Here is a 26,294-nt window from a genome sequence, read left to right as displayed (position 1 = left end):
GTAGTTATTGTAACTCACCTTTATATATGTCTTTTGCTGTTTGCTCAATTATGTAAATCACCTTAAACATACTTTGGCTCTGGAGTCCTGAACTTTGCTACAATCCTAGCCGCCCTTCTCCCTCCCACCTCTCTGCTTTGCCCCTGGGTGCCCCCCCCCCCCCCCCGTGTGTGACGGCAGTTCAAACGTCCATAAAAAAGGTCGACGGGCATACCATGGTCGACACACAGGGCCTAGTGGAGCGTGAAATACGGGGAGCAGGGCCTCTAAGGCCACGGGGAGAGGGGCACATCTCTCAGAAATCATCCAACGTCTGTGTTTACCCGGAGCGCTGACAGGTTGACCGGCTCTGTCTGCAGAGAAGGCCAAGCTCACTATGAGCTCTTATCTGGTTTGTCTGATACACAAACCCATATTGCCACAGCTGCTGCCCACCCATATCTGCTAAATGAATTGAACCGTTTGCCAGTTTGTTAAATGTCAGAAAATATCACTCACTTTCGACAGCATTTTCTCAATTCTGTCACCTCGCTCCTGCTATCTCACTGATGCCATCTTTCCCTCGTACTGTTATTCATCTTTTGAACATAGTTGTAGCTTTTGTATTGGATTTATTTTTTTGCATCACTGTTCATGTGAAATGGAACAAGCACTCAATATATTAATATAGATTGTACATTTGATAGAAACAACAAAGTTTGCTGATGACACTCTTGTCTTTCCCTCTAACTCTGGCATCTTTTTCTTTAGGACAGTCTAGTATCTCCCCGGTGCTTCATCACAAAAAAAAAAAAAGCCCATGAAAGGCTTTCTTTCAGGACTGAGAAGAGTCCTTTTAACCCCCCCTCATCTCGCCTCCACCTTAGCCGTCCTCTGAGCCCCATCATTATAGGCCTTTAGAAGAGCACAATTACAGCAGAGTGACTTATTACCAGCTGTATCCAGGGACAGGGGTAGAGGTGAGAGAGGGAGAAGGCAGGCAGGAGTAAAGGGGAGCTATTGAATGGTGAAGCAGATGAGGGACAGGAGCGAGGTAGATGATGGTTCTAAGATGCGGATCACATCAGTGTGAATGACATGGAGGGACGGGATAAAGATTAGAAAGGAGATTGAACAGCTGGCATGAATAGAGAGAGAGCAGGTCATGTGTGAGAGAGAGACAGAAGCAGACGTAGACAAACATGGTCATTTATTGAGCGAGGCTGAGCTGTCTGTTAGTGGATACATGATGTATGGCCACTTAAAGTTTGCTCTGACTTACAGTTCCCAAAGTTCACACGTACTTTCTATCCTTCTCCTCCAGTGACTTGCCAAAGGAAGTATTGCACTCTGGGATGCCAAAACCAGCTTTTTTGTTGGTCACTACATTTTTGTCTTCTTGCAAGGAGAAGTTTAAGCATTTTTTTTTCTTTTATGTATAACATCACATGAGTGGAATCAGCGGTAAAGTATAGCGTCACCCTGTTGGTCAATTTCCTAGTGTGTGTACTGGACCTCCAGACACCCTGACTGTGTTGTGCATAAAACTGAAGCAGACACGCTTTAGTGAACAGATGTAAACTAGGTGCACAGAGCCAGAGAGAGAGAGTAGGAGGAGGGCATGTTGCACTAACAAACTCAGAAAATAGACATCTCTGTTTAACCAGACACACCCACGAAGGAAAACAAACTTGATTCCCTGACTTGATTCCTCAGAAACAAACTCGAAACGGACAAAAACAACAACAAACCTAAAAGTTAAAACACATTATGTAATTGCAAATATAGGATGCAGTGATCATCAATGTGCTGTGAAGTATTTATATATATATATATATATATATATATATATATATATATAAATGTAAACAATTCTTGTCATAGCATTATTCATAAATCGATGTGTGTTATAAGAGTAGACTTTAAAAGCTGGAAAGTTAACAAGTTTGTCAAGGCTATCTTTTTTCCTTCACTCAAGTTGTTTTTTTATTTGAAATGCAAATTGATCATTCGATGATGATGATCCACATCACTACATGATGGCATGCCTGTAAGCACAGGACCAGACTTGAACCTACAGTTGTCCCAACATTCATTCCAACTCGACTTGTGATCCTCACTGTAGGTATGTCAGCTCTTAGAGGTTTTATGCAAAACCTACTCCAATGTTCCCTGCTGAGCACAGCCAAAAGAGACAACTACATCTCCTCTTGGCTCTTACACACAAACATGCAAACACACCCACACATACACACACCGTGCCATTTAGAGAGTGAGCGAGGCAGTTCATGGATGATTTTCATTGTTATTCATGTATTAATTTATTCGCTCATGGCAGACGTGAAACAGGGCTGTAATATGCAGATGTGGGTTTGTTTCTCGATGGGAATTTTCCGGTCCACTGCCTCTAGCTGCCACTAATAATAAAGACAGGCAGGGGAGTTTGGGGGGGGGGGGGAGGGGGGGGAGGGGGAGGGGGAGGTTAGACAGAGAGCAGGAGGGAGAAACAGGACTTGGAGAGGGAAGGTTGGACTTGTCACGATGCCTCTGGTCATACACCAGCTCTCAAACAGCATCCCCCACTCCCTCTTCCTCCACATACCGCAACACACACACACACACACATATGCAGGCAGTGACCAGGTGTGAGCTCACTGTGAAATATCTTGTCCTTGACATGAAGGTGAGCATGTAGACTTGTCCTCTCTCTATTGTCGGCAAGACACCTGAGAGGCTGCAGGCTGTTGCTCCTCTTTCTTGAGATCAGCGTGAATTGATTTCAAACTATTTTTTTTCTGTTTCATACCAGGAAAACAGTTTTTTACACCCTAAATGATTTAGCCTAAATGAGGTTAAAAATTAATTAATTTAAGTCCAAATGTATTTTCTGAAAAATGCATATTGAAGTGCTGTTGTGGGTAAAGAATGCACGTTTTAAAAAAATAAGCATTGGAGCAAACTCATTGTGTCACTGCCCCCGACATAAATATAAAAGATCTGTAAGGCACCCTTTAGGCAATTGGCTGTGAGACATGTTGTTTTCTGCGTGCGTTGTTGTGGTGTTGCACAGGGGTTAGCTCCTAAGGGAGGGTCAGAGGCAATGGAGCACTGCCAGGAGTAACAATGTCAAAGACAAGATGCTAACAGGCAGCGAAGGATGCACTCTATTTTCTCTCCCCTGCTGAATTAATAGGAGACATTAACCCCCTCCTGTCTGCGTGATCGAGTGTTGGAACGACAGCTAGAAGAGGAGAGAAGCCCCGGGAGAGCTCCTATGAAGATAGTTGAAAGTCAAAGCCAATCTCAGTGTGATATAACAGTAGTGTAGAGCTGTTTAGAATTAAGGAGAACGGATGAGAGACTACATAAAGGAATAGAATAAAAACTTTGATGCACGTAAACGTCTAGTGTCAGCTAGACAAATACAGCTGAAATATAGTTATCATATAAACCAACCATGCAAAAAAAAAATAATAATAATGTAGCAAACAATGACGTAACAGTCAAAGCAAATAAACTCCTAATGTCTTTGAATGACCCCTGTTAAGTGAAATTAGCATTTATATAAGGAAATATAATGATTATGCATAAACATGTAAGGGGCATTGCAGCTGTTCTGAGTAATCTGCAAACTGTAGAAGCTGTCAATTAAATGTTGTGGGGAAAGCAGTACAATATTTCCCTCTGCGGTATAAATGAAGCATATAGTTGAAGAAAATACAAATACAAAATGCGATACCCCACAAGTCCTACTTCAATGTTGTCCTTGTAAATAGACTTGGTTACAATGTATCGCCGCTCCAAACACAAACCTCACATCATCCATCATGCATGCTGACGGCTCGTTCTCCTGTGATTTGTAGACACACGCATGGCTATCTGGAGCTGAAGCCCACAGGCATGCATCCAGGCCGGAGTCCAAGCTGTGTCAAATCAGCGGAGTCTTCACCAGAGGCCAAATCTGTAGCGTATAATTAGCTTTTAATCAGCACTCTCATTCAGGCGAGCAGGATAGATTAGCCCAGCTTGGGCTCTGCTTAAAATAAGCATTCATAAATGCGTGTGAAAGCCTGTGACCCATCGCATCCAATCATACACTCACAATACCGAGCTCACTCCCTGCTGTCTTCTCTCTCATGCTGTAAAGCTCCCCTGTATTTCCTCCTCTCACTCTCTTCTGCATTTGTTAACATTTTCCAGTAATGCTGTTCTACCAAATACTTAATTTTTCATAAAAAAACGCTGCAACCTCTGCTGCTAGGAGCCAGTTTGTTTTGTTTGTCGGTATACAAGGGTACACGGGGCACAAGGACACGCACCTAAACACAAGCCTATACATAACACAACAAACCTGACCTTCATGACACCTTCTGCGCTGGAGGGTCTATTTGGATAATCCGATACGGATAATTTAAAGTGAGAGTCTTTATTTAAAAAAAAAAAAAAAAAAAAGAAAAAAAGAAAAGCTGCTCGGTTTCGAGAGCGTAACATTTTAGATTAACTCGTCTCTTCTAATCCCTGCCTCTCTCTGGGGTGAGCTGCAGCATTTATGCCAGTAATGAAGTGCAGTGAGATGAAAGCCTTTTTAATGGGATTTAGTTAAACTGGGACACAAACCACAAAGTCATGGAGAGTGGTGGGAAAAAAAAAACACCTCCTCATGATCACAGCTCCACCTCCCCTGTAAACTAGCCTGATCGAGGTTTGTGTCCACTCCTTCTCTATTGGCCGTGATAAATGTCAGTCACAAAAACCCCTGTCTTGAACTTTTACCTAATCGCCCCTATGTGTTACCTTTTATGATTTTTTTCAATCGACTCAGATGTCATTTTCCTCGTCGCCCCATCCTTTTTTGGTCGGCAGCAAACAAGAAAGGCTTTATATGTCGCTGATTGAGTTGACACATGATGAGTGCACTCATGGGTGACTGGAAGGCTGGTTCTGGTTCGGTCTACCACAAATACATGGAATATGGACTATGTTTGAGGGAAGAGCACCAGCCGTACCGATCTGCAAGGTGACATAATGCAGCTGTGTTTGTTTGTGTGTGTGCCTATCCTACATGAAGGTTATGTTGTATGTCGTATAGGTGAGGAGAAAACAAGCTGCTATTGCTGGTAATATAGACACAACACTAGCAGCCCCAGTCAGTCTCCTCTATATGATTTCACAGACATAAACACACACATGCACACTTACATATAGCAAAGTCATGGTTTGACGAAACCCCCGAGAGACCCGAACTAGATTAATAACAGTTCATAAATTTGCCATCAATCTTAATAAATGGAAATAATGGAAGAATATGAAGGTCTTGGGGCTGATAATAACTCAGTATAGATGTTGTGACTGAATTATAGTTAGTCCATTGTTTTAGCCACAGTTATAGTTCACATTTTAAAGAAAATTGCTTTTCATATCTAAGAATTCAAATATTTTCCAGTCCTGTTGTTCAAATTTGACTGTGCATGTTGAAATTTTGGACCCTGGACCGATAAATGAGTTGCAAGAAAAAGAATAGAAACGAATAAAGTGGTGCTGTACCTCTTTGATTCCTCACCATTTTGTCACAATTGCAGGAAAATAAGAAATGTGAATTGTTACGTATATTAAATGTAATATTAAGTGGGATTTTTCATTTAAATTTCAGCAGGATTTGGGGTATGACCCAGATGTGGACCTCTAATTGTAATCAGTTGCACATTGTATTTAGCTTTCTGCCCCATGGACTAAAACAATCAGGTTTTGTATGATGTGAAAGTGAACGATTGGGCTAGTCGGCTCTGTATATATTTTTAGATGCTTTTCAGGTCAGTTCCCAGCACTAGACGTGCCACCTTCTACACACTCTGACACCGCAGACAAAACAAAATGTGGTTTGCATACCACGAAAACAATCAGTGTAAACGGCTGTCGCATTGAGGCGCTCAGCCTGTGTGAGCCAGTGTGTGTGACCGGCGTGCAGTCCAGCTCGCTCCAGCCAGCCAGCGATCCTGCTGCTGCTGTGATGAGTTTGGCTCATGACCTCCTCAGGGCCGCGCTGCCATTTGGCCGCCCGTGTATTGTTCTGTCAACAGCATCTGTTGGGTCTGATAAAAGGATTAGACCAGGCCCCTATAGGCTGGCTGGAGCGGGCCTGGATTAGCCAGAAAGGCCTATGATTTCATACATGTTAGCGACTGTGTTTGTGTGTCCGCATGAGTGTTTATGTGAAAGTAATTTTAACTCAGAGTCAATCCCATCTATCCTGTCAGGGATCGTTCACCACACCAAAAGAGATCAGAAACCAGCTCTCATCCTTTCTCTCATCCGACAGATCATTTCATATTTATCCTCTATCGGCACAAAACTTTTCAGATCTCATGTTTACTCAAGAGCCTTTTTCACAGACATAAATCATGAATGATCAGTTCACTTAAGACCTTTATTGTCCCTGGAAGGGAAATTTGATCTGCAGGTGGGGGTATGAACACAAACACAACATATAAACAGACATTTGTCAGTGGAACACAACCTGATTGAATATAACCAAGAAAAGAAAATGTAACTGTTTGTTAAAATGTTACAGGTTGAGTTGTGTGTTGCTCATAAATATCACACGCTTCTTTCCACCTTCATTTCACAAGGTCATGGTATTCAGTGTCTGAGAAGTAGGTGTACAGATTAATGTCTGGATAAGGGTCCCATGAAGAGCATATCAGTATGATATAATCCTTTTAAAACCATTATCTTGTTTGTTGTGGCTCCTTCTAGAGTCATCTATCAGTATATCAGCTCAAAAGACAGGCCAATAATTGCTATAAAACTCTGAGAGATGGGTCGATAATGGCATTGGCACCTGGTGGAAATGTTTCCGTCACACAGGAAGGGCAAAATCCAAGACTGCTCGGTGGAAATCTCACAGCAGTATGGCAACAACGTCCCCAGCCTCCTTGACTTCCCCCTGGGATAAATGATCCCCCCACCTCTTCCCAAACACGGCAAAGTGCTCGAGCTCCTGTGAGATTCCTGCCAAGCCTGGCACCGGCTGATCTGTTTGGTTCCACACGATTCAGTAATTTGGCAGAATTCTGGATTAAAAGCGAAGGAATGGTTCGCTTCTGCATGTGAGACCTGGTTTCCTGTGTGTGATTTTTCTCATGCCATGCGTGTGTTTCTGTGTCAGAAAAAGCAGGTGAGACTTTTGCTGGGGGAGAAAGAGAAATATGTCATCTTCAGTGATTCAGCTTAGAGCAGGGAGTGTGAAAGTGCATCTGAAGAGGAAAGTAAATAAACGAGTTGTCAGTCACAGATCACTCCCCACCCTCTCTTCCCCGCATTTCCTCTTTAATCTGGTCTCCTTCCAGAACTGTAATCAGGGAAAGGACTTCCAGCTGCTTAAAGGATGAAGCTATTGTGCAATTTTGAGTCATGACACGCATTCGTACCCACAGTTTTTGCATTCCCCCCCCACCACCATTTCTCTCTCAACTGACATGCTAGTTGCAATAGAAATTATTGCAGATGTTTCACAGAGAAGCAGTTTTCCCATTTCCTCTTCCATCCCAGCTTGCACTTAAAATGGCTGGCAGACGCCGCGCTGCAGTGTGGGGATTGTTGGCGTGTACAGTGTGTCAGCGCGACTCGCTGTGTCAGGCTGCACCATTCATTTCCCACCAGTCAGATTAATCAGACACTGTTCAAAGAAGCTGCTGGTCACCCTGCCTTTCTCTAATTCTTTTTAGCAGAAGCTGAGCTGAAGGATGGGATGAGAAGCTGCAGGTTTAATCCAAATCCCCCCTCAGGCTAACATGGTCGGTCTTCATATTGGGCACACATTCTCAGTATACAGTTTCTGCAGTTATTGAGTTATTATTAAGTTTGCAAAATATTTAAAAAATTTTTTATTAACATTGGCATTGAGTGATATAACACATTGATGTAAATTATGCAGAATATGAGCAAATATCCTTTGTTAGCTTTCATCTCGGTATGATTTGAAAGGCTGACACCTTTCAGAGTTTTTTTTTTATCTGAGGTCTATTTGCTGTTTGAGAGTCATATTTTGCTCACTGACATTGAGACTTTTCCGAGTTAAATACTGAATAACTGAAGTTGCATTTCCTTCATTAATATAAAGTCAATTATTAGGTGAGTCATGACTTCATTGCCATAGTTACTGTTTTATTGTTTCTTTGTTATTTCTATGTACTTTTCTATGAATAGAGTACAGAGGGGTGGTCTAGGGGCAGGTTTTTTTTAATTTATTTGCTGGGGTTAATGCTTCAGTTGGTAGTTTTCAGAAATACTTTGTACATGTTTCTGAGTTTATGGATAAATATTAATTGCCTGTCAGTCAGTCAATCAATAGACACAGCAACATCATTCCTTTACTGCACTCTTTTCAAGCCGATGATTGAGCTATTGTAGTAAATTATGACTGTAATCAGGGTACGACAGTGCATCTCTTAATCTCTTTTATGTAGAAAGGTGATGTTTGGTAAGACAGAGGGCTTGAGACCTTCAATTCAGCAACTTAAAACACACAAAAAAAGCCGCTCTTTTCATCCTCCTCTCTCTCCTTACAGATCCAGTCTATTTGTCTATTAACTCACCATCACATTGACTCTCTGTCACTGCCTCCATCTATTATTTAAACCCTTCTTTCTGTCATTCCTGCTGCGCTCTTTTCCCCTCCACACTGTTAGCCTGTTTCTGTCAAACGTTTTTTCTCCTTTCTGTTTCTTCTTGTTGGCCCCCGCTCTTTATTCTGACACTTGCTCTGCCTCTTTAAACAGGCATTTTATCGTATATAACCACATCTATCTATGTGCGTGCACACAGCCCGAGGCGAGTGTCTCCTGGGTCTTATTGATGATGAGTTCAGCAAGTACAGACACACACAAACACTGGGGTCCACATCAAGATGCGCGCACACACACACACACACACACACACACACACACACACACACACACACACATGCTTCCAGTCACATACACATAGATGCGGTGCACAGGTGTAAGATGTGACAAAAATTGCATTTTAGACTGCATCCAGCATGAAAGAGCCAAGGTTGGATTCCAGCGACACAGCTCACTTCCTCACTGACTCTCGCTGTCCCTGCGTCTGGACTCTATATTTTATTCCTGGTCCTCCCTGGGATATACTTGATTTGTGTCTATGTGCTGGTGGGCCTTGTGCTGTTCGTGGTGACAGATAGCAGGGCAACAAGCACTCTGCACCATCCGACCACACTCAAAATAATTTTTCACTGGTTTTCTGTTTTGTTTTGTAAGCCTGCAATAATTACACGATTATGTTTTTGACAGTTTCAATTCATTACTTCTACTTAAAAACGCAGCTAGCTTCATGATGCATCACTAAGCCCTCTGCTATGACTCATATTTGTAATGTAGTGACACAGTTACGCACGCATACACTCCATATTTGCACAGAAGTGCGCCCACACTGTTGCCATGCGGTTTTTGCATCCTGTATGTGTGTATGTTTAGTTTGTGAATGTTTGTATGCCAAGGAGGGGGATGTGGTGCTGTTTGCAGATTGTGCTCGGTCCAGTAGACCCCCCCCCCCCCCCAGTCAGAGCAGAGCTGTCTCTGCTCGTCAGCATTAGCCTCGCGTGGACCCTGATCCACCCCGACAGGCAGCCACAGGAAATGATGGGACATGAAACAGCCCACAGCACCCATGTGACCCGACGTGCAGTGACGGGGGCAGGCGGACAGGAGGTCAGAGGGAGACGGGTTTAAAAAAAAAGAAAACAGGAGGGCAGAGAGGCGATATGTCCTTACTAACAGAAGCAGAAACAAAAGCTACTCCTAGCACAACACAGACAAAACGCATAACACCTCAGCAAGCTAGCAGGCATGCACAGACATACAGACAAATATCACACTAATGTGTATAAAGATACACATAAACACACACACACACACACACACACACACACACACACACACACACACACACACACACACACACACACACACACACACACACACACACACACACACACACATACACAGCAAGATTGGATGCAGGCCACAACTGCTGTGATATTTTATATGCTTGAGTGGCAGTGAAATGAATCTCAGCATGGCTGGCTCCAGACCTTTAGGAATCATTCCGTTGTCTTTATCTCCACATGCCTCAGCTGCTACAAGCACAAACACGAACACATACACACACTAACACACACACACACACACATGGACATACACAGGTGGGTCCAATCTGATCACAGTGTAGGCAGAGGAATCAGCCTCCACTGCCTAACATTTCTTTCCGCATGACATTGCTGTTTTAGACGCAGAGTCTATAAAACTATAAAACAGATTAGCCACATACTATTTTTAATGTGTTTATTTATTCAGGAAATGACAATCCAAAGGATAGAGTTATGGTTAAAATGAATTAGATTATTGCTTTTGTTTTACAATTCAATCTATTTGATTCAATTTGTGTATGTAATTATATTACATTAAGAGACAAAAATAAGTCAAACCAAAGTACAGTAGCTGAAGTGAAGGTGCTAAACCTTCGCTTGAAAGAGGATTAAGTGTTTTGTTAAAGAGGGTTTCTTTCTCAATCTGTATGTCATTCAGGGTGTCTCCATGCAGTTATTCCTCCCAGCAGGCCTCCACAGACAGGGCAGTGAGGTTATTGGCTGGGTGGGGCTGTAACTTGGTATGAAGGGAGAGGACTAGGAGATACAGCTTGCGCAGGGGTTTTACCAGACCCTATAGCTCTTCATATTTATGGCCCTTTTTTTACAGATTTTCCAGGCCTACCATCAGGTGTGTCAGACGCTGTCTTATTTCCACAGCAGGGTGATCCCCATGTGTTTCCACCAGGCCATCCATGACACAGTGGATTCCTTTCCCCTCTCACCTTCAATATCCTTTCTCATCCACTTGGATTGAACCAAATCTCCAACCAGAGCTGTTTCTTCTCTCTTTCCATCCTCTGCATAATGGTCTGTTTCAATACTGTCACATTGGGTAACTCTAAACGGAGCATGAGAGAGCTTATTTGCTTCTTTGTAGAGCAATATTTTTACTCTTTTTTTTTTTTTTTGTACGTGGCACACAGAAACCACACTAGAGCTGCACTATCTCTCTGTGTTGTTGTTTCGAGTGTAGAATATTTGAATGGATTTTCCCCTGGAGCACAAAGCCCCGTTCAACAAACCTCAAAACATACCAGTGAAATGCTCATAACAGAAACAAACAGTAAAAACACGCATCCACAAACCGTGTTGATAGTGTCACCTCATATGCCCCCCCTTACTTTATTTAATCTTACCTAGATGAATGAAAAGTTGACCCACATTTTTAGTGTGCCAGCCCCCACTTTCAGTTCCGGATAGCCTCATCTGCAGTGAACAAAGCAGCCTTCTACAACAGCGATGGCTCTGCTTCCTATCTGAGTCAAGGAGTACACTCCATCCAGGAGTACAGTACATCCATTGACTGCTCTATTGTATTATTTACTGACCCTCCCCCCACAAAAAATGTCTCTTTTAAGGTGCAAACCACCAAAATGTAAAATATTTCTCTGACACAAGCAATAGAATCTGAATTGTAAGCCCTTAATATTTACCTGTAAGGCAAAGAAAGCTTGAATATTTAAAAGAATGTGCATGCTCTTGTGTGGGTTTTATATTTTTAATACACTATAGACCAGGGAACTCTAATCTGTATGTGAGAACATGAGCAACCCGAGCAAGAAACAAACTCTACTTTGTGATAATGCACAGCCTGGAGCTTCTCCTCTGATAATAAACAAGGGATTGATTTTTGGCCTAGTGCAATGCTATTGTTGTTAAAGCAGAGCACCAAAGCAGAAGATGATCCTTTAGTCAACATCAGTCAACCTTTCCGTTGTCTCTGTAATCTTTACTATATTTTACAAATGACTCTCGAAGGAGCTCTACATCAACCTGACTGTACAGAGTAAACCAGTCCTCCAATTCATTCCCACATCTGAATGTATGCTCAGACAAGGAGGCTACAACCATAAAGCACTAGAATTCATTCCCTTACATTCATGCTCATGTGGCAGCCACACAGCTGAACTCATTCTGAGAATACTGTGTAATGTATAACCCCCTTTAATTACAGTTTGGAGTGCCAAGGCAGCAATTAAGGAATAAAAGTACAATCCAGCATTATTAATTCATTGTACCGCTTCAGTAGTAGTAGGAGGGGAGGAGTTGCAGTCCAGCACTCAAAAAATGAAATAATCATTATTACTTTTTAGGTTCATTTATAGCTGAACATTAAGTGGGAAGTCATATTACACAGCTATTACCTCAGAGTTCGCTAGCTGTCATTTTTTTATGCTCTTACACATCAAGACATGTCCGGCCCTATTATAAATAGCATAGCCTTTTGCAGCAGACACTGAAATATTTTTGTTAATTCGTTTTTCGTTACAGTTTGTTTCATTGCAATGTGAGTCTGGGAAACTTGGGGTGAAGCTCAAGAAGCAATAAAGGGAGGGGTTTTGTTTGGCCTTTGACTTGAATTATCAGCAAACTTTCAGATGAGGCATTGGAACTTAGTGCGCTGCGTGCATTACACGTTGCATGAAGATAGAAACACCAGAGAAAAAGGAAGAAGTCACTTTAAACCTTAGAATTCATCTTCTTGGAAACATGGCTAGCAAATGTCATTGATACTTGTTGATAACATGTTAAGATTATAATATACAATACTCACATTTCTTAAAGCTATTATGCAAATTACTTAGAGGAAAAAGACACAACAGCAGTGAGTTGCATTCATTTCAGAGATAGGAAAGAAGGGGTCATGTTCAGCATCAAAGCAGATGTGTGCAGAAATGTTCAAATATAATGTGTGCATGAGTTTTCACACTGTTCCTCCAGTCAGTCAATGCATCTGGTCCTTCTTGGCAGCAGTTACGTCAGTTTCACTGCAGATGCACTTGTGTTTTCTTCTCCACTTAAACAAGAACCAGACATTAAGATTCCCACCTGCCCGTCATGTCCCTCATCCAGCAGTTTCTCTCTGCTTCACCTGATCTGTTTCACACACCATCACCTCCTCCTTCTCCTCCTCCTCCTCCTCCTCCCCCTCTCCTTCATCTTCTACTTGTGAACCCAGCCAAAGTAATGAAATACATTGATGATTTATTTATGATAGGGAACCCACCTTCCCCTCTTTCCTTACATCTCTCTTTTTCTCTCTCTCGCTTTTTCTCTCGCTCTTTCACAACTCACACACAAGCACATGCACACTCAAACCCAAATACACATGTACGCACGCACACACACACACACACACACACACACACACACATTTTTTGCTCTGTCTCTCCTCATGTTTGTCTGTGTGTGAAACCATATGTGACAGTGATGCTAAATGGGGCATCCTCACTCCTGTTGTGAAGAGATGGAATGTGCAGGTGACAGAGCACACACACACACACACACACACACACACACACACACACACACACACACCTCCTTTGCCCTGTCATGCCAAGGTGACATGACAGCTTGTCCCTCAACGGGGGTTAACTCACATGATCTTGGTATTTGACACTATCGGATCTATTTTTTTCTACAGTCCCTTAGTGATGACATCATCCATTCTAGACCCATTGGTGCAGACAGATGTTTTTGCATTTAAATACATTGGCTTCAAGAATTTCACCAGCGATATAATGTCATCTACACAAATCTTTTTTTTTTTTCGGATTGGCATTGAATGCATTAGCTCCCTGCAGTGACTGTAAGGTGCATGCAGGGTTGTCGACAACATTTACATCTGACATTAAAAGGGCAAGTCTGGCAAATCAAAACCTTTTGTAATCTGTTTGTGTAAAATCTCATAAACCAGACTGACAGGCCCGCTCATGTTCCCTTCAAAGTTACTTGCTGGAATATCTACCATCTTCTGACTCACATACTTCACAAGGAGATTAATAAATTGTAACTAATGGTTTTATTAATGGCTCATAAATCCTTTATAAATTGAGCCATTTGTGAGGACAACGTCCCGGTTGGCAAGATGTTAAAAATTCCAAAAGTTCCCCTCCAGCCAGACCAAATTAGTCTCTTTATCCAGGGTTTCATTTATCAATCAAATCAGCATTTTACCTTCTTCAAAGGAACTGTAGAGCATCTCACTTTTGAATAAATGTACTTTGTTCCCTACTCTGCAGCTCATTATGAAACCATGTTAACTGATACATTTAAGAGAAATTATACAACAACGGTTGGGGTTTATTAAAGCAACACCAAACTGGTTAAATACACTGGTTTTTATTCTTCTCTGTGTTTTTGATTGGTATTGCTACTTCCTACTTAGCAGTAGAACTCCCCAGTCCTAAACTCTCCATTGGTGCTTTTACACATGCACATAGCTCCTGAAAACTTCCTGAAGTTACCTTTAGGTGAATTACATGTGGGAAATAAAACAGCCCAATTGTTCACTTCAACTTCACCCAGAGTTTTTCCTGCCACCCCCTTACTTAATGTTTCCATGTTAAGTCGGGGTGAGAAGGAATGCAACAGGCGAAATTCACAACAAGCGAGAGGGAGGCGTCGTTCATATCCTGTGACCGGCACGGTGCGATATCTGTGCACATGATGAAACTGAACTCATTATGTTTTATGTTCACCAGTTTGTTCTTTTCATTTTTTGTTGATATTATGATTCGGTCAAACTACACAAAGCATTGATATGAAGGCCAAAATTGTCATTTAAGCGTCTGACTCTGTTGCTTCCTCTGCAACACTCCACCACTTCCGCACCGTTTTCTTCCCCGGCATGTCCTGCCTCCTGAGACACCCACCCTCGAATTCACTGGTACTGTCTCCCACTGTGAGGTCAGTCTGGCTGAACATTTCTAGAAACTTTCAGCAGTGCATAGGTGAATTTTTTTTAAATTTTGTATTTCTATTAATGGTGTTTCTCCATATAATGGTGTTTCTCTATATTCATAATGTCACCTTGCAGGAGTAATATTTCAAACATTATTTATTTTAACATGATAAATAGAGATTACAAATAAGGAACAGTTTAATGCTCATCTGTGTATTATATTTCCTTCACTGAACATGGAAAATGTTGAAAAGAAAAGGGTTAAACATGCATGCACATTTATTCTGTTTGAATATCTGATTTATTTTCAAAGAAATACTGAGAAAAGACACTAACAATATAATTAATGTTCATGTGGACCAACACACTAGTCATCAAAGCCTATTCTTATCCCACACATGCTAGGTGTTGTGTTCAGAGACTGTGACATGACGTTGCTTCTTACAGCTCCACCCATCAGCTTCTGTCTTTCTTGTCCGCCCAGCTTCAATTTACTTCAGCTCCTCAACGTCAACCCCCTCTCAGTGCTCCACCAACCTCCTGTCAGTCTCACTGTCACTTAGTCAGTTAGCGTCTCTGTCAGTCAGTCGGTCAGTCAGTCAGGTAGCCGGCTGAGCCTCTACGCTCCAAGGGTGATTCCTGCCATGCAGTGCTCTCCGATTCATTTGTTTGTTTTTCAGAGAAAGAGGCCAAAAGAGGTGTGTGGAGACTCAAAGAGAGAGACACAGTGAAGTGTGAAGAAATATGCAAATTGATAGAGTGAAGAGAGAGGAAGATAGAAAGATGTCAGTTTAGATGGTGAGTTCTAGTGTCAGACTTCCAAATAGGGAGAGAAGAGAAAAAGAAGTTAAAGAGTACAAAGTTTACTTCAGACAAAGGTGTTAGTGTAGAGCGAGAGAGAGAACGAGAAAGCTGAGGGGATCGAAAGAAAAGCTGGGAGACAAAGCTTTAAGTTTAGAGAAAGAGAGGGGGGGGCTTAGAGTTTGAGAAATGAAAATTGTTTGTTCAGAGAGAGAGAGAGAGCGAGAGAGAGAGAGAGAGATGGCTGTGTGCATCCTTTTCTTTTCTGCCAGTCATTACCTAGTCGGCCTCGGCAGCAGGTTGGCAGAGCGAGCTCTAATTGAGGAGGCCGCTGGCTCGGAACGGCAGAGAGCGAGGCAGGGCTAGCTTTCCTCTTTGCTTGTTCATAAATTAGCCTGCAAGTCATTATGCTCCTGCATGTAGCCGGGATCAGGCGACACCACTTTCAAACACATTTGCATTTGTCACTAGCTCCAATACTATAAAGCCAAAGTTTATGAAGCCTGGATGTGTGCATGTTGAATTATGCTGGAACACTGCGGATCAAGGCTGCATCAGACTAAGAATTTTGTCCGTCTGAACTAGTTTGGCGTTTCAATGAGAAGCAGTGATTTTTTTTTTTGTTGTGTTTTCCTTTCAGAGCTACAACAAAATCTTTCATTGGCCTTCACATGTGTACCTGTAAGATAATTTTTTGTGTTTATATTCACTTTTTAAGTGTGTTAAGTCGAGTCACCACAAATATCCATTCTAGTGAACTGGATAAAGAAAGGGGCTGAAGCTAATAAACACTAAAGGGTCATTTTTCAGAAGCTTTGAACTTAGTTAAAACCCTGCTGTGCTGCTACAATAATCTGAATACAGTGATGCAGCTATAAAACTAAAGTATGAATATTTCACTGTCGAAATGCAAGTCAACTTCATGAGACATGGAGTTTAAGGGGCAGCTTTACTCCTCACATCCACTGCAACTGTACAGTAAATGAATAAAGAAACAAAGATGACCAGCAAAACAAAGACAATGATCTACAATTATGCATTTATATTTATTGACTCAATGGGCTTTCTCATTTAGATCAAACTACACAACTCCTAAACACACATTTAACACTATGTTACACACCTGCCCATCACAAACAGCTGTGTCACTCTCCTCACTGTCTTGTTGCCTGCTGCAGATTGGAAAACAAAGCAGTGGACATTATGTTGCTGTCGTGAAAGGTATTGATCAAGCTGCTCCTGAGAGACAGTTAGATGAACTTCTCATCATCACCTGAGAGAGAGAGAGGGGGGGGGGGATGCTATCTATGAATGACTAATGCGTACTTTGGTGAAGAGAAAAAGAGGGAGTGGGTATCATTGGTGGAATTTTGTAGAGATCCCCTGATGCAAAAAAAACAAAAACAAAAAATCGTCACATTGTGTTAGTTTTGCATGGCATTGTTGTCTTCTCAGGTGACAACTGCTGCCTCCGAGTTTTATGCGTCCTCTTCCTCGTGTCTCATACCCAGACCGCCCAACACCTCCGTCACTCTGTCTCCCAACCGTCTGTGCCGCAACCCATCCACCCCAAACCAACCCGGCCCACCTTGGTGACAGCACCGGCATGCAACAGCGAACAAACACTGCATAATAATCACAAGCCACACACCTCTTCTGTAGTTTCCACTTTAGCGTTCCATCCTTAAAAACCACATGTCAGTGTATGCTCGACATCTCTGTACCAAATTCTTCATACGGTTATTATAAAAGTACTTTTTTTCATACCCACAAACACACCTAAAAATGGCTCTTTTTCCACCCAGAGGCAGGTTCTCATTTTTTTAAAAAAAGGGAGTTTAGCGGGGCAGAAACATTTAGAAAGAATTCAGACTCGACTGTGACAGCTTGACCTTCTCGTCTCTTCGGGGTGCATCACTCATCACCATAGATACAGGGCTCTGGGCCACTCAGTAAATATCATTAGTGTGTATTAGCAAAGTCCACCAGTGTTAACTCCAGATTCTCATAAGGGGAAATGTGTTGTAGCTGCTCTGACATGCATCACCGTAGTTCTAATGCAAAGTCAGATATTTTAGCGTGACACATTGTCGCAGTCTGTCACCTGACTGAACTGTTTGACCGTTTCATTTCATTTTTGCAAGTCAGTCAGTAAGTCTTACAACGTACTCTCTGTCTGTGAGGGAAGCTCAATGAGAGAACTCTTTTGGGAACAACAAGTAAAGGCAGATCAAACCAGTAGTGAAATTATGGTTACTTATGAAATATTTATTTACAATGAATGAGCTTCTTTTTTTTTTTAAGAAAATACAACTCTAAAAGAGTTTCCATAATAATTCATTTTAAATATATGAAGTGGTTGCCCACAATGAATCACACATATTCGGTTATTCCACTCCTTGACACCTGAAAAAGAAAATTCAAGGTTACTTATTCACTCATTTGTGGAAAACATTTTTGTTCAAATGATTTGCCTCAGTCTTTTAGTTTAAAGAAGAAGACAGTTTTGAGCTCAAGGATGACAATTACACTCAGGCAACACTTTCTTATCTACAATAATGCAACATTTATACGTCATAAATCCCTTTTCAGAGAGCAGGACTTTGACATCAATGATTGGCATTTGCTTCTTAAGTTCTGCGTGTGGCTAAGTCTCTATGCAAATTCACTTTGGGTAAGCCTGAGGAAGATTGTGGTTTTGGTTTAATGTAAACAAAGTTGCCCTCTAAGCTATATTTAGAGTCATAAAACAAGTTCTTGATATTTCCCAAACTTGAATGTTCTGGGTCCATTGAATACTTTTAACTGCTACAAGTCTGTTATTAAAATACCAGATATTGTAGGGAGAAAACTGAAATGCTAAATTTGTTTCTGTATTTTTCTTTAGTATGATGTTCAGTAAATATGTTGACTAAAATGTTCTGGTACATAAAACATATTTATTGTTGCAAATCTTTAGTAAAAATGATATTTACATGTCAGCATGGTGTGACAGATTGTCTCAATGAAGTGAGTAACTGCATAAATGAATCATGTTGCAGTGGAAATATGGACTTTTAACAGTCAAACTGTCCCCACTGAGAGATGTAACCATGTTTTCCTACTGGCACAGAGTGACATATTTTAACATATACAACAAACTGGCGTCAACAAATCATGTTGGCTGCAGCAGACTGATGTACAGCTTGGAGTCTTTCCCGTGTTTCTAATTAGCCACAGCTCTGGTGTGCCAGTCAGCTGAGCTGATGGTTGGCATGAGGCAGGGTGGAGAACTCAGCTGCCCCTATGTCCTCCTCTCTGCCACAGGGGGGAGGGGGGGGGGGGGGGGGGGGGGTTAAAGTGGTTTGGTCCGCTGCTGCATCGGTGAATTGCAAGGAAACAGAAAGCTGGATTGGAAGAGAAAGGTAGTTCACACCCCACATAACACTCTGTCAGAGGCAATGTTTCACGTTTACAGGAAACTCTCTATTCAGGAGCTGAGATCTAGCCCTCCATGCTCTATTGTCACACTTGCAATGTCACAAACTGTCTGAAAAACGGCAATATGAATTGATTTGTAGAACTCAAATCAGGAATTTCAATGCACACTACAGACAGCAGAAGGACCTTTATCATTTTCAGCTGTGCAGTGGAAGTCAGGAACAATTCTGACATATTTTAAAGGCTTATCCCTGTCATGAAGCATCATCAGCAGCGGGAGTCTTTGCCAAACCAGCAAGTGCATGAGACAGGGGGGGGAAAGAGCATCAAGAGATAGAAAAGAAAGAGAGAGGAGCTATTGTAAGATAAGATGGATACACAGTTCGAGGAGAGGGAGTCAGAGCAGGAAGGGGGTGAGCAGGGAAAAGAAGGGGAAGTGAACTGCGAGCAAGAGAAAAAAGCGGAGAGGGAGCAATTTAATGCTGTAATTAAGTTCCTGATAGCACCCTGGGAGATGTGCTTTGGCATAGCTCCAGGACAGCTTAGCATTGAACCAAGGCTCTCCAGCCCTATCTTTGCCTACACAAGCGCTCACACACACACACACACACACACACACACACACATACACACACACCATTTCAACAAACTGAGATTTAATACGAGCAGGCTCTCTGTGCTCTCGAGCCAATTCTGAGTCCCCGAATATGTGTCAGCTTCACCAAATGATGCATCGACAAGAAGAGACACAAAGGAGGAGCAGACTGGCGAGAGAGATGGCTGTGAGGAAGCATCACTCGCAGCCGCTCTCACGTTACTCTCGCTCACATACTGTCGTGCACACAAGGCAGCTGCCTTGACAAGTGCACACAAATCATCCTTATGAGAGCACGAATGGAAACCTGTCTCAGACAATATTCTTCTCTTTCCCTTAATGTTTACAGTGCTGCTGCCACTCCAGCCTTTTCACTGCTTTCTCCTGTGCCTGCTGTGTTTTTTTTGTTTTTGTTTTCTTTTTGTTTTCTTTGCACTCTTTTCTCTGGCTACATGGCATGACATAATATGGTTCAAACATGGCTGTTATAGCGCTGATCTGTACAAGAACTTTGCCAAAAAGTTGTCCACTTGAAAGGACTTAGAAAAAACAGTAGCTAATTTCCCCATCTGTGCATTCCTGTTAAGTTAAAAGTGCTCACAGAGAGAGAGAGGGGTAGGACTACAGAGATGAAGATGACAAACAGAGAGAGGGAGAGAGAGGGAGAGAGAGAGAGAGAGAGAGAGAGCGAGCGAGAGAGAAGGAACAGTCAATTACACCCAGCCCCTCTCCTACAGCCCAATTCTTCGCCTCCTTCAGGCCAAGCGGAGCAGCGGCAAGAGCGACAGGATTTTAACTGAGGATAACGCGCATCAAAAGGATCTGAGATTTCCCGGGGAATTGGTCACCAAAGACGGGGGAGAGAGAGAAAATAACAGGATACGGTATCGCCAAGGAAGAGTTTTCATCTGCAGAGACAAGAGAGGGGGAAACAAGTCACTCGGATCCTGAAAGATCTTTGAGGCTCTTTCAGACATCAGAACGTTTATCCGGTTCGCACCTGCATGTGCGTCGCGCGTGGACTCTGGGTCTGTGGGGATAAAAGTGCGTAAAAATTCTGTCCGTTTTTACGCACGGGGGCATAGCAGAGCTGGAGAGACGCGGATACGCTCCTATACGCACGATGCTGATCGGTGAGTGTTGAACACCTTCTGTACTCCGACTCTTACCGGTGGTGATGATGTAGCTGCGCTGAATGAAGAAATCCGGTTGACAAAATGTATGAAAGCTGAGCGAAATATCACGACTTACGTTAAAGAACTAAGATAAAAAAAAATATATATAGAATATTTATGTGAATGGCATCTGACGATCAAAACACAACTTGACGAAGAAAAGAAGAAGAGGAGGCGCTGGCGCTTTGAAAGAGGAATATTGAAAATGAGTGTGCCAAATAAACGCGCGAGCACACTGAGTATTCAGAGAGTGTGTTTTTATGATGAAGTTTTATGTGGAATTCATCAGCAGCCTCGTTTATGTCGTCGTTAAAACGCTCATGTGTTATTTTATGGCAGTCCTATGGAAACTGTCTCGATCAAGTTCTGTGGAACTCACTGCAGATCCCCAAATCTAAAGGTGTGCATCAGACTGGCGCGAGATGCGGACACCTCAGCTTCCCTTTTCTTTTTTTTTCTCAGCTGGAACTTTAGTATTATATTTAATCATAATAATTCAAACTTTTTTTTTTTGTAAGTTTGAAAAAGAGTTGTTAATATCAGCCAATGGAGATTTGACCTGCATGCCCTCCCCCTCCCCCAAAACCGAGTCCATCTGTCAACATATAAATTAAAATCAATGATCACCTTAGAAATAAGCAGCAGATTCATTTTCGGATAGACATTGATTGTGCTGGAATGATTGGCTCTCTGTCTGGCAGTGTAAATGGGGGTTATGGGAGGTTACGCGCACAGGATCACTGAACAGAGGAATTTCATGGAAATATTTTTTTGGCTTTTAAAAATAAAAAGTATATATCTGTATTTGTCTTTTCTCTTGAGGCTCCAGATTAATAATTGTACGTTTTTATGACTTAAATTGGCCCTTTAATGACTTTGAAATGGTCCATTTTTAAAGAATTTTAAGACTTTTTTTTTTAAGAATGTAAAATAATTCTTGACTGTATCTCAAACTTTATAATATATCTGACATTGGAAAGAAACTGACCGACTTAATCCAGATCGTAGAGAACATTATTTATGCTCTCTAATTTTATGGGAGAATGAAGGTTCACATTTTGTGTTGAGGCTGAGCTGAGCGACGGACCTTTGTGGTTGTTGTTTCAGCCTTAAAACTGCTTTATAGCCAATACTCAACCAACTCCAACCTTCTGCGACCAAAATGCGACTCTTCTATCAAACCAGCGATTCTCTGGGTGCACTGAGCTTTAAGCAATTTCTTCCATTTCGAAGATGAAGAAATGCAAGACGGAGAGTGTGAGTGTGAATGTGAAAATGATGAGATTATTAGAAAGAACCAAAGGGAATATGCTGATTTTCTTGTTTACTGACTTGGGTGTGATGGCTACACACACACACACACACACACACACACACACACACACACACACACACACACACACACACACACTTGCAAACAGGGTCTCTGGATGTGATGGATCCTGCTATAAGTAAGATTGTGGGTTGGATTCGAGAACTCGCTGCTCTTAAAATGGCTTCGGCGCACAGGCCAATGACTCATGCAAATGGATGCCACATTAGCATTTCTCCAAATATTTACTTCTCCCAAATAATGTCATGTTAAACTCCCGACAGGGAGACCGCATGTGCAACGGGGACCAAAAAATATCCAGTGTTGACTAAAATGTACTCTTGACAACATTACTTGACCATGGCCATAATTATTCACCACGCTGCTTTCTTTTTTTGCCCGAGGCAGAATTTAGATTTAAAGAAAACAGTTGAGGAAGAATAAGCTTGTAATGGGGTTCAACCTTGTCTCACATGACCATACCCATCAATCCACAACCCCCCCCCGCTGTTCCCCCGGGCAGGAGACAGGTTGCAGGGCTGTGGGAGGCCTGATTACAGGCCTGTCCCAAGTGGAGTGGGAGTGGGTGCCATTCTTACCCTTCAACCGCTTTTTTTATCTGCAGGATCTGAGTTGGTGAGGGGGGATGCATGGAAAGCAGGGCTAATCTGCACTAAACAGGGTCCCAAGCTTGATCAGGGCTAATTACGGGGGGTTATGGTTACAGACTGGCCATTAAAAGGAAGAGGGGAGGGGGGGTTGACAAAATTATAGGTAAGGCAGTGAAAAGACTGGTTGGTTTCCTCTCAATAAAAGATTGAGCTTAATGTAAAGGCCAGCATTCAGCCCTTCACCTTGAGATGTGTGTGTCCACCTGGCCTTGGCTCCAGCTTTAGAGTAAGGTAGGCTTACCAAGCAGTGGGAAGCAGTGTTTTTGTGTGTTTGACGTGGATATGCAGATGGAGGGGGCGTACATGACGGGGTTAATTAGAGGAAGCACAACTAATGGCTTTGGTCGACTTCCCATCTAACCATCCGCTTATCAAGTGTGTGTTTTGCATTTTTTTGGTTAAAACAGCTGTGAGCTTCTGTGTGTGTGTGTGTGTGTGTGTGTGTGTGTGTGTGTGTGTGTGTGTGTGTGTGTGTGTGTGTGTGTGCTTGATAAAAACAATACATCGATAAAATTAACATTAAAAAGACAAGCTTACAGGATGTAGGGAATCATTGTGTAGAGGATTTATGAGACCGGATGGAGAATGATCAGACTGAATATGCCTGTTTGATTTGTTTTGAGATGAGATTTAAAAATGGAGAGAGAGAGAGAGAGAGAGAGAGAGAGAGTCAATATTACGGATGTGTTGTTGGAGGTAGTTCCTGAGGCGGGCAGGGGGGGCAGAGTGGGCTGAAGGCCCTGGACCCCGGGAGGGAGTTGCAGTGAGTTGAATGGAAGAAGAAGACCCGAGAGTGCGGGTGGGTGTGTTGATGTTGCAGGAGTTCAGAGAGGTACAGAGGAGCGAGGTTATGGATGGCCTTAATGCATATAAAAAGCAAGTGTGAGAGGCTACAAGACACTATAATGGATAGACTTCCCAGAGCCCGCGGTCTCTTTGTTCATCCCTCGTGGGCCACAGAGATGAAGGTGGCAGCCCTCCAGCTCCTGCTCATCCCCTTTCGACCTGCTCTCTATCTCTCTCTCACACACACACGGCTGAGACGTAGAACCCACTGCTCTATTAGCTCAACAAACACCCCAGCTGGAACGACAAATCTGTAGGCAAGCTGACTTTTTTATTTTCTGTTAGGCCCTGAAACTACTGTGAGAATGTAAGCAATGTCTGCTAATACCACTGAGTGTCATACACATTATTTCATATTTATGGCTTCCCATACAGCTGTGTTTATGTTATCCCACTGGTGTTAAGTTCTGTCCCACTTTAATGCTGCAGTCGATGTCTGTGGCTCTGTTTCACTGTTGTAGGCCATTGCGTTTAGCTAACAGGAACAAAAGGATGTGTTAACATTCAACTTTCTGTGATTCCTTTGCTGTAGTAACTCTTCCTGATCTTGTTTCATGTTTCCCTGAAGAGATCAGTCGAGGATGATGATGTCAGTCTAAAGGAGGATTCTATTGTTGTACATTGTTGCGCAACCTCCGGATGTTCAGCCGCTTTTCAGGAGTCATCTTGTGATGAAGAGCTGGTAATCGAGAATGCGTCACACCTTATGTTGTTATTTCAGTCTGTATTAGAGCAGCACACACTCTTCTTTTGAGGCTATTGTGGGAGGGGGAGGGGGGGGGTGTATCTGACACTTCTCTGATGAGTTAAGCACCTCAAGGCTGAATCTTAACTATTCTTTTCACATTTAATTGTAGGTAATGTAAGCCCCAGATTTTGAAAAGTCAGAAGATTGGGTGAACTACAAAAAAAATAGCTGATATTGTTAAGGAAGAAGTTTGCATGAAATACCAAAGATTATATTGCTGTTTAAGCAGCTGTCAGATATGAATTGTGGGTAATATAGGTCCAAAATCTGTCAGGGATAAAGACTGATAAATGTCCTTTCCCAGTTCTGTTATGAATCCAACAAGGTTGCCACAATCTAATTCAGTGGAGGATTCTGTTAAATGTGTACCCTTGATCTGATCCTAAAGCACCAAAAACAGATATTTGGGACTTTTTTTAAAGATATTCTTTGGTCCATTTACTTTAGGCAGTCAAGAGAGTGACAAGGAATACTGCGAAGACAGTGGGGAAGACGTGCAGCAAATGTCGAGGGTTCGAACTGAAACCCAAAACGGCTTTCAGAGGACTAAGAGTGCACAATTTAAACGCTGAGCTGAACCCACATTCGTGTTTGATTTTTTTTTTTTGTCAGGGTTTTTCTAAATCAGGGGAATCGCAGTCACAAATCCACGGTTACTGACTAAATGTGGACATTTTTATATACTGAATAAATCAAAGTGAGAGGAGCAGATTTATGGCTGAGAGTGTTCAAAGTGATTTTTTTCTGCATGCATTGTAACTGAAAGGGCAACAAAGAGGTCACATGCTGATAAATGAAGTAAACTGAGACATCACCCACTCCATGATTGTTTCCACGACCCCCATAGATATTCATTAGATCTTCATCATTGTGTATATACACACATAATTAATGCCCTTTAAGGTGGAAGCTATTAATATGTTAGTGTGTGAATTGTCTTGTGACAGAAACTATGTGTCTGCTTTTGCACATTTTGAATGCTATGGGTTGTATTTGCCCCTTCCTGCCCTCAGGCCCCCCCGTGGGGAACATATCCGTGTGTGAGTGACAGTTTGAGCTATTCCACTGAAGTGACAGCGTGGGTTTGATTGGCCTGCCTGCTGAACTGATGGCTTCTGGATGCTGAGAGCTGCAGGCATATGTGAGGCCCAGCAGGAGCCCTGACAACATGAGAAATGGCCCCCATGCCGCACTCGGCGCCGAAACCTCACCACTTAGCCTCCCGTTCCCCGGGTGCTAAGGCTAAAGATGGAGGCCATGAATAGACGCAGCAAAATATCACCTCCTAGTGCTGCTTGAATGTGTATTTGTTTGTGTGTGTTTGTGATACAGCTTTCAACTCAAGTGGCTGACCAGTCCTCCACTTGATACTCTGACCTTGACTTAAACGAGCAAGAGAAGAGTTAAAGGCTTTCAAGAGCAACAACCTGAAGGACGAGAAGAAACACAAAGAAAAGCAAGGATAAGAAACTGAGAAAGGTGGAAATAGAGAGAAAATTGAAACATGAAGCGAATATAACCTCAAAACATCTCCCATCTGAACTCCCCTGTGGTTTCAAGTGCATTTCTAAGACGTCAAACCAGACGGTGTATAAAAGCACCCCAGCTTTCCAAACACGAGGAGGGGGAGTAACAAAAGGGCATCGATTTTACAGTCAACTCCAGCCATCGCAACCTGCTGCCCCCTCCACCGATCTGCAATCCTCCAGGGTCCAACGCACATAATAGAGTGCAGCTAGTGTGTAAACGTGGCGAGTGTAAACAGAAGAAGCGGTGATCCAGCTCTAATGGCTGTCTCTGCTCCAGCTCTTTGTTAGCAGTCGGGATTTTGACCTCCGCCTCTCCCGCGCACCCTTTCTGCAGCGTTTTACAACCCTCTGTGCGCCCGATTAATT

The 26,294-nt window shown here is 42.5% G+C and overlaps 1 protein-coding gene across 3 annotated transcripts in view; it reads left to right on the top strand.

Moving 5' to 3' along the window:
* znf385c (zinc finger protein 385C) overlaps positions 1-26,294 on the top strand; it is a 113,545-nt gene that overhangs the window by 47,257 nt on the left and 39,994 nt on the right. The window contains exon 1 of one of the 3 annotated variants that reach the window (XM_020632629.3): positions 19,015-20,780. The exons of the other annotated variants lie outside the window; for them this stretch is intronic. Coding sequence (XP_020488285.1) covers positions 20,771-20,780 — 10 coding nt within the window. The 5' untranslated portion in view covers positions 19,015-20,770. Of the gene's footprint in view, positions 1-19,014; positions 20,781-26,294 lie in introns of those variants that run through there. 3 annotated transcript variants of the gene reach the window in all.

The sequence above is a fragment of the Labrus bergylta genome, chromosome 16 (genome assembly GCF_963930695.1).
Source record: "Labrus bergylta chromosome 16, fLabBer1.1, whole genome shotgun sequence".
Taxonomy (NCBI): domain Eukaryota; kingdom Metazoa; phylum Chordata; class Actinopteri; order Labriformes; family Labridae; genus Labrus; species Labrus bergylta.
The sequence above is the reverse complement of the archived record's forward strand: the minus strand, read 5'-3'. Positions and strand labels throughout refer to the sequence as shown.